Source organism: Thamnophis elegans, chromosome 10, assembly GCF_009769535.1.
Source record: "Thamnophis elegans isolate rThaEle1 chromosome 10, rThaEle1.pri, whole genome shotgun sequence".
NCBI classification, from domain to species: domain Eukaryota; kingdom Metazoa; phylum Chordata; class Lepidosauria; order Squamata; family Colubridae; genus Thamnophis; species Thamnophis elegans.
In genome coordinates, this window is record NC_045550.1 from 40,470,694 (window position 1) to 40,478,171 (window position 7,478).

At 40.6% G+C, this 7,478-nt stretch overlaps 1 protein-coding gene across 2 annotated transcripts; it reads left to right on the plus strand.

Moving 5' to 3' along the window:
- The first annotated feature begins 2,966 nt into the window (after window positions 1-2,966).
- Window positions 2,967-7,168, plus strand: RNF7 (ring finger protein 7). 2 transcript variants are annotated; one of them, XM_032224808.1, is made up of 3 exons: window positions 2,967-3,180; window positions 5,229-5,276; window positions 6,575-6,631. In XM_032224808.1, the coding sequence occupies exons 1-3, from the start codon at window positions 3,010-3,012 to the stop codon at window positions 6,629-6,631; spliced, it is 276 nt and encodes a 91-aa protein (XP_032080699.1). In that variant the 5' UTR covers window positions 2,967-3,009. The 2 variants fall into 2 exon arrangements, with proteins under 2 accessions (XP_032080699.1, XP_032080698.1); XM_032224807.1 differs by having other exon boundaries at window positions 2,973-3,187; window positions 6,575-7,168.
- Window positions 7,169-7,478: the final 310 nt, after the last annotated feature.

Genomic DNA, 7,478 nt, shown 5'->3' on the forward strand with positions numbered 1-7,478 from the left:
TATTTATTGAGGAAGATGATTAAAAGTTATCTATGTGTATGGCCAAAGCACAGCGTATGACCCACAAACGGATCTTAAACTACTACACTCAAATAAACAGCCCCACAGCAGCACCGCAAATCCACATAGGTTCACCATAGTTTAGGAATGCTAACTTAATGTCATCCAGACCTAAGGTGACCAGACGTCCCGCTTTTGGCGGGACAGTCCCTCTTTTGAACAATTTGTCCCGTGTCCCGGGGTATTTTTTTTAAGTTACGATAAAGCCTCCAGCCGCCAAGGCTCTCCTAGCAACTGGGAGCATATATTCTTCTTCGACCCGAGTGCATTCCTGCCTGCGCGTCCCTGAGAGCTGTTGCCAATGGCTGAGGGAGGAGAAGACTTTACTCCATGTGGAGTCCGCGGGCTTCCCTCATGGATTTTTTCTTCTTCTGTTGCTTTGAGCAGCCCCTCCCTCCCCCCTCTCTATTTCTCTCTCTCTCTCGGAGCTGGCGGGCTGCCTCCGAGGCTGTCCAAGCTCAGCCCCTCCCCCACCCCGGACTGCTGCTTCACCTCGGCTGCTCGGGGCTTCTAAATTGGCATTGCATGTTGTTTGAGGAGGGGATTACTGTGCCATAGAAACACAGCATATGTCTCATGTGGCTGATAACCTGGTCTCTATAGAAGAGGTAATTTTAAAAACTTCGGAGAATCCAGAAAGAGGGGAGAAAGAGGCTGAAGGAGTGTGTGCACAGGAGGGGGAATTTTCTAAACGTCCCAGTGAGGGGAGAGAGAGGGGGGCTGAAGGAGTGTGTGCACAGGAGGGGGGATTTTCTAAACGTCCCATTGAATCCCGAGGAGGGGGGAGAGAGAAAGAGAGACAGAGAGAAAGAGGCTGAAGGAGTGTGTGCACAGGAGGGGGAATTTTCTAAATGTCCCATTGAATCCAGAGGATGGGGGAGAGAGAGAGAGAGAGAGAAAGGGCCTGAAGGAGTGTGCGCACAGGAGGGGGGATTTTCTAAATGTCCCAGTGAATCCAGAGGAGGGGAGAGAGAGAGAGAGAGAAAGAGAGAGAGAGAAAGAGGCTGAAGGAGTGTGTGCACAGGAGGAGGGATTTTTTAAACGTCCCAGTGAATCCAGAGGAGGGAAGAGAGAGCGAGACAGAGCTGAAGGAGTGTGTGCACAGGAGGGGGAATTTTCTAAACATCCCATTGAATCCAGAGGAGGAGAGAGAGAGAGAGAGAGAGAGAGGCTAAAGAAGTGTGTGCACAGGAGGGGGGATTTTCTAAATGTCCCAGTGAATCCAGAGGATGGGGGAGAGAGAGAGAGAGAGAGAGAGAAAGAGGCTGAAGGAGTGTATGCACAGGAGGGGGAATTTTCTAAACGTCCCATTGAATCCAGAGGAGGGGGGAGAGAGAGAGAGAGGGAGAGAGAGAGAGAGAGAGAGTGGCTGAAGGAGTGTGTGCACAGGAGGGGGGATTTTCTAAATGTCCCATTGAATCCCGAGGAGGGGAGAGAGAGAGAGAGAGAGAGAGAGAGAGAGAGAGAGCGAGAGAGAGAGAGAGAGGAGAGAGAGAGAGAGAGAGAGAGAGTCTGATGGAGTGTGTGCACAGGAGGGGAAATTTTCTAAACGTCCCAGTGAATCCAGAGGAGGGAAGAGACAGCGAGAGAGAGCTGAAGGAGTGTGTGCACAGGAGGGGGAATTTTCTAAACATGCTCCATCTGGGAATCCCTAGAGGAGGGGAGTAGAGGAGGAGAGAGGAGAGTAGAGAGAGAGGCTGAAGGTAAGTGTGCACAACAGGTAGGGGGATTTGCTAAAATGTCCCACGTGAATCCAGAGGATGGGGGTAGCGAGTAGAGAGAGGAGAGAGAGAAAGAGGCTGAAGGAGTGTATGCACGGAGGTGGGAAATTTTCTAAACGTCCATTGAATCCAGAGGAGGGGGGATGAGGTAGAGAGAGGAGAGAGAGAGAGAGGAGAGCGTGCTGTAAGGAGTGTGTGCACAGTGCAGGGAGGGGATTTTCTAAAATGTCCCTATTGATCGGCAGAGGAGGGGGAGAGTAGAGAGAGAGAGTAAGGGAGAGAGAGGAGAGGAGTATGAGAGGGCGAGAGTAGTGAGAGGGAGGGAGGGGAGGGAGGGAGGGATTAGATGAGTAGAAGAGTAGAGAGAGAGTAGAGCTGAAGGAGTGTGTGCACAGGAGGGGAATTTTATAAACGTCCCAAGTGAATCCAGAGGCGGAGTTTTGTGTGTATGTGTGGTGTGTGTGTGTCTGTGTGTGTGTGAGAGAGGAGAGAGAGAGAGACTCTCAGTAAGTGTCGTAGCTTATGATTCTGATGAATGCATTCTATTTATTTTTCTTTATGTACACTGAGAGCATATTCACCAAAGACAAATTTCTTGTGTGTCCAATCACACTTGGCTAATAAACTATTCTACTCTACTCTACTCATTTCTATTTCAATTCTAATAAAGAGTTTAGCTTCTCTTTCTTGAAAATGTATACGCATAAGGCATTATAATGCAAGCTAGCTTTAGCTTCAAACAGTTCATTTAATGACCAAAGTTACAATGGCATTGAAAAAAGTGACTGATGACCATTTTTCACACTTAGCGATCATTTTTCACACTTAGTGACCGTTGCAGCATCCTCTACGGTCACGTAATCAAAAATTTTGATGTTTGGCAACAGGTTCGTATTTATGATGGTTTCAGTGTCCTGGGGTCATGTACTCGCTTTGGTAACCTTTGACAAAATATAATTTTTTAAATCACAGTCCTCCACCCCCCACCCCGCTCCCGGTCAATGGTGGCCCTCTTTACCAATCTGAAATCTGGTCACCTTATCCAGACCCCAGGCTGCTACATTTAAGGCGCCTTTCAATCCTTGCCATTTTTAAGGCAAATGACGGTCCAGTCGGCCGCTCGGTGGTCTGGGACTCCTTGGGCTGCCGCTGGGGGGCGGAGCTGCGCCAGAGGAGCCGGGCGGGGCAGCCAAGCCGCCTTCGCCACCGCCTCCTCCCGCCCACAGCCATGGCCGACGTGGAAGACGGAGACGAGCCTGGCATTTCTACTTCTCACTCGGGTTCTTCCGGCGCCAAAGCTGGCGGCGCCGACAAAATGTTCTCGTTGAAGAAGTGGAACGCCGTGGCCATGTGGAGCTGGGACGTCGAGTGCGACACCTGCGCCATCTGCCGGGTGCAGGTCATGGGTAAGCGGAGAGCGGTAGGCAGGCTCGGTCGGAAAGGAAGGCCTTGAAGTCTCTGCTACCTCCCCGACCCGCTCGTTCTCCTGGGACGGGAATGGGCCGCGCCGGGCCAAGACCACCATCTCCTCCTCTTCCTCAACCTCCCCCGGTAGACTTCCGTTGTTTAGAAATCGATGGATGCCTAGTGGCGTTAATGAAGGAGGCCTTCTTGCGCCGCTAGACGCTGTAGACCCGCAGCCTTAGTTCAAAGGGGTCGGTGGGGAATCTCCTTCCCGGATTGTCTTCTTTAGGAGCGCTTCTTTTTGCTGCATTCCCTCGTCTTTCCCCCGTTCTCCTCGATTTACTGCAACTGGGAGGAAGACTACGTGGGCGACCGTTATGCCTTCTTAAATCATTTTGTGGGAATGTATAAAATCAGATATTTAGGGATGGGAAGTCTTATTTCCTATCCAACATAGCAGAAGATTTCTGCGTTTAAGGGGTAGCTGAGAAACACTGTAACTCAATGATGCCAGTCCCGACCTCTTTTATTTGTGTACGTATGTATTGAGATATCCTTCATAGGTACTGCATTTAGCCTGATGTTTAGTATTGACCATTGAGGCATTTTCAGGAAGCCCCACAGTTCATATAATTAATTCATATAACAAAATGCTTTTAGAGGTGTTCTATAGCGTATAATCCATAGTAAATCTGCATATAAAATGAACAAGTGTTGTGATTGAGGTGGGATGTAATAATAATGAGGATAGGCATCAAATACATTTTTTAACACACAGCAGCTGAAATTGTAGAATTCATAGCTGCAGTGCTCAATTCATGTAGACCAAACTGGATCTGACTTACTGCATGTATTTTCATGTTAGTCTACACAGAATTCTTCATGTGGATGTGTAAACTTTTTCTATTCCCATAAAAGTATAAGAAGATGATAGTAATATGATTTGAGCACATAGCTATGTTTGTACCACACCTCAAACTATGTTGGGATCCAATTTGTATGATTAGTTTATGGTTCAGACTTTCACACAATACAAAAAAAAATGTTGTATGAATTTATGTAAACTGAGTAATTCAAAGAGCTAGGTCTTGGTCAGAGTACAGCGATAGGTAGTTTATTTGTTTTCACTAATATGCTGATCTTTCAGTAATGTCAAAAATATTCAAATTATATACTTGATTGAGACTGTTCCAGTTTCATTGTAGGAGAAAAGCTGTGTTAATCTATAATAGACCTTTTCCAAGTCTTATTAAAAACTACACTCTTTTGTATACTGGAAGTAACTGCTCACAAAATGTATGCCTTTTAATAAAATTTAGAGAAGGCTTATCAGGTTGCTTGGATCATACAAATCAATACTCCAGTGTCAAAAGTCATATTTTTGTGTCTTTAGGGGAATATAGGTAATCCAAATGTATGATTTCCCTGCATAGTTAATATGTATTTGTGTGCACCACAGGTGTATGTATTGCTCCAATATATTTAATGCATGGCATTTTGGGAAGTAATACCAAGTATCACTTGTATACACCAAGAATTTGTATAAAATTAAATATTATTAGGCACATAGTATATTTCTCTTTATTTTTTCTTACAGGATTATAAGAAAGGAAGGTCACATTTATTAGTTTTAATAAGGCTTTTATATTATCTTGCAAGTGCCCTAACTTGATCATTCATAAATCTTTAGTAACATATCACATCCTATTAAAAAGAGAATTGTGCTAAGTCATTTTTGAGGCATATCAACTTATCAATATCCATTTTTCTTTGTACAAATTATATTAGTTTTTAATATATTACTGAATTATAATATACTAGTTATTATATAATTTATATACTAGTTTATATATAATTATGCCAGTTTTTAAAAGCTATCTGCAATTTAGTTGAAAGAAGTAAGATTCATAACATAGATGAAGCTGAATGAATAGCAGGGCATGATTTAGAGTGAATTAGGTTATTTCATAATATGGTCTGCATACTCTGTAAACGTTACTAATATTGCATCTAAAATAACAGTCTTGCTCTTGTTACATCTAGATGCCTGTCTTAGATGTCAAGCTGAAAACAAACAAGAAGATTGCGTTGGTATGTTTTGGGGTACTTTTTGTTGTTATCCCTAAAAGGCTTTATCTAGTGGGAAGGAGTTTAAAACCTCAATTAAATATATTTTATTTAGTAAAGTGTCTCTTGAATATATTGTGTAAAACATACAATTATTAGCTTAATCTATATTGATACAAACTAGTTGTATTAATATTTAATTAGAAAAATAACAGTTGCTACTTCTTTATGTCTTTTTGGTTTTTAAACGTTTTGTTGAAACAGTTAAGCATCATTTTAAATTAAAGGGAATCATTTGACTTCATACGTATTTTCTATGTCTGAAGGAAGTTTCAGAATTTGGAGAGGATGTTTAAACTGACAGATAACTTCATAGTTATTGATATGGATCATAGTTGGATTGGAATGTTAAAAAAATGAAACAGCCAAACTTAAGTAAAGTATTAGATTCTTATATACACTTAATATTTCCCACTGAAATTGATTCTCTGCCATTGCTTGATTTGTTAATTTATGGTAGTACACTTGAAAGACATTGTAGATTTGTGGAAGTTTGAAACAAGTCTATAGTGTTCCTATAATAGGTAGCCAATAGATCTGATAAAGAATGCACATATAAAGATTTAGTATTGCATGCATACCTCAGATGTAAAAAAGAAAATAATATGTGAGGAAGACCAAAAGATGCATGGGGCTCTCACCCTTTCCCTACACTTCCTGTGTTAATGGAGAAATTATTTACCAATTCTACAATCTTACCCAGAAGTGGAAAACCCTAATTGTGCAGGACTCATAGTGTCATATTTTTCTAATAACTGAAGTATCAGGTTTTGATGCTCCCATTTTATCCTTTCCAAATGGTACTGACACTTTGGCTATTAACAAGAAAAATCATGATTAAAATAAAATCTAGAGTTACTAATCAAGATGTGTTTAAACAATGAATGACTTATTTAACTAGTTAGATTTTTCTTTAAACAAACCATTGATAATTTATAAGAAGCCAAGAATCTGAAAAGAAAAGAATGGAATCATGGTTTGTTCTTTGTTCTAGTCAGAGCAAAAAAGGTGAAGGCTGAAGTCTATAAAGGCTTAGTGGCACTATGTATGAAGTTCATAATAACTGCTGAAATATATTAATGGTACTTTAATGTAGGATATGCATGAATATGAAAAGTACGGCTTGACAGCTCTGCTCTTAAAATGCATGCTATTTTTTAAAAAATCTATGTATGTATAATGTTAACTGCAGGGTTTACACTTGAACTACATTTGTCATAAATGATTTCTGCAGTCTCAAGTTGCTTTTCTTTTTCTTTTAGTGGTCTGGGGAGAGTGTAATCATTCGTTCCACAATTGCTGCATGTCACTCTGGGTGAAACAGAACAACCGTTGTCCCCTCTGCCAGCAGGACTGGGTAGTCCAAAGAATAGGCAAATAGCACGGTTTTCAGCTATTGCATCAAAATTGTTTGAAATTATATACAACTAGTGGTATACTTTCTCTATGAAGGAACTCACAGTGTGGCGAATTCCATCATATTTATTTATGTCTACACAGGGACTTGGATTTAAATTTTTTGGAAAGTTTACTGGTTTTTTGGTCTTTGAAAATATTCCATCAGGAACTTAGCTGCAGTATTTAAGAATATATGTAACTATTTAATATGAACACTTCATTTATTTGGGATTATTTAGGGCTTATTGGTCTATGGTTATTAATATGAGCAATTCACTTGAAATGTTGCTATTTTCTCAAATGAAGTTATTAGTTAATAAATAATTGAGATGCATTTTTTTTGGTTTATCATTATTTAGGTATGATAAATGCTTGTTATAGTACTTTAAGTTGAAATTGAATTGACTGCCTTTTCAAATATGTAATTTCTTCACATGCAATTAAACCTTTTATCCATGTGAAATGTGTAAGTTGTTTGTACATAGAAGATAATGTATTTAAAATATTAATAGTTTATATTAAAAAGTTTGAATTTGGAAACATAAACTAGTAACTAGGAAATTATATATTTATCTCTCTCATTTAATGTTGGAGTTGTTTCTCTGATAGAGGTAGGCAGAATTTGCCAAAAAAACAACATACTTGCATTGAAGCATCTAGGGCTAGGCTGTACATTTGAATAGCAATAGCAATAGCAGTTAGACTTATATACCGCTTCATAGGGCTTTCAGCCGTCTCTAAGCGGTTTACAGAATCAGCATATTTCTT

Excerpts from the sequence above, each read along its gene's own strand:
- RNF7 (XM_032224807.1), top strand. The coding sequence starts at position 3,010 with ATGGCCGACGTGGAAGACGGAGACGAGCCTGGCATTTCTACTTCTCAC. Across the intron at positions 3,188-5,228 it reads CTGCCGGGTGCAGGTCATGG|ATGCCTGTCTTAGATGTCAA; the intron begins GTAAGCGGAGAG and ends TGTTACATCTAG. Across the intron at positions 5,277-6,574 it reads CAAACAAGAAGATTGCGTTG|TGGTCTGGGGAGAGTGTAAT; the intron begins GTATGTTTTGGG and ends TTTTTCTTTTAG.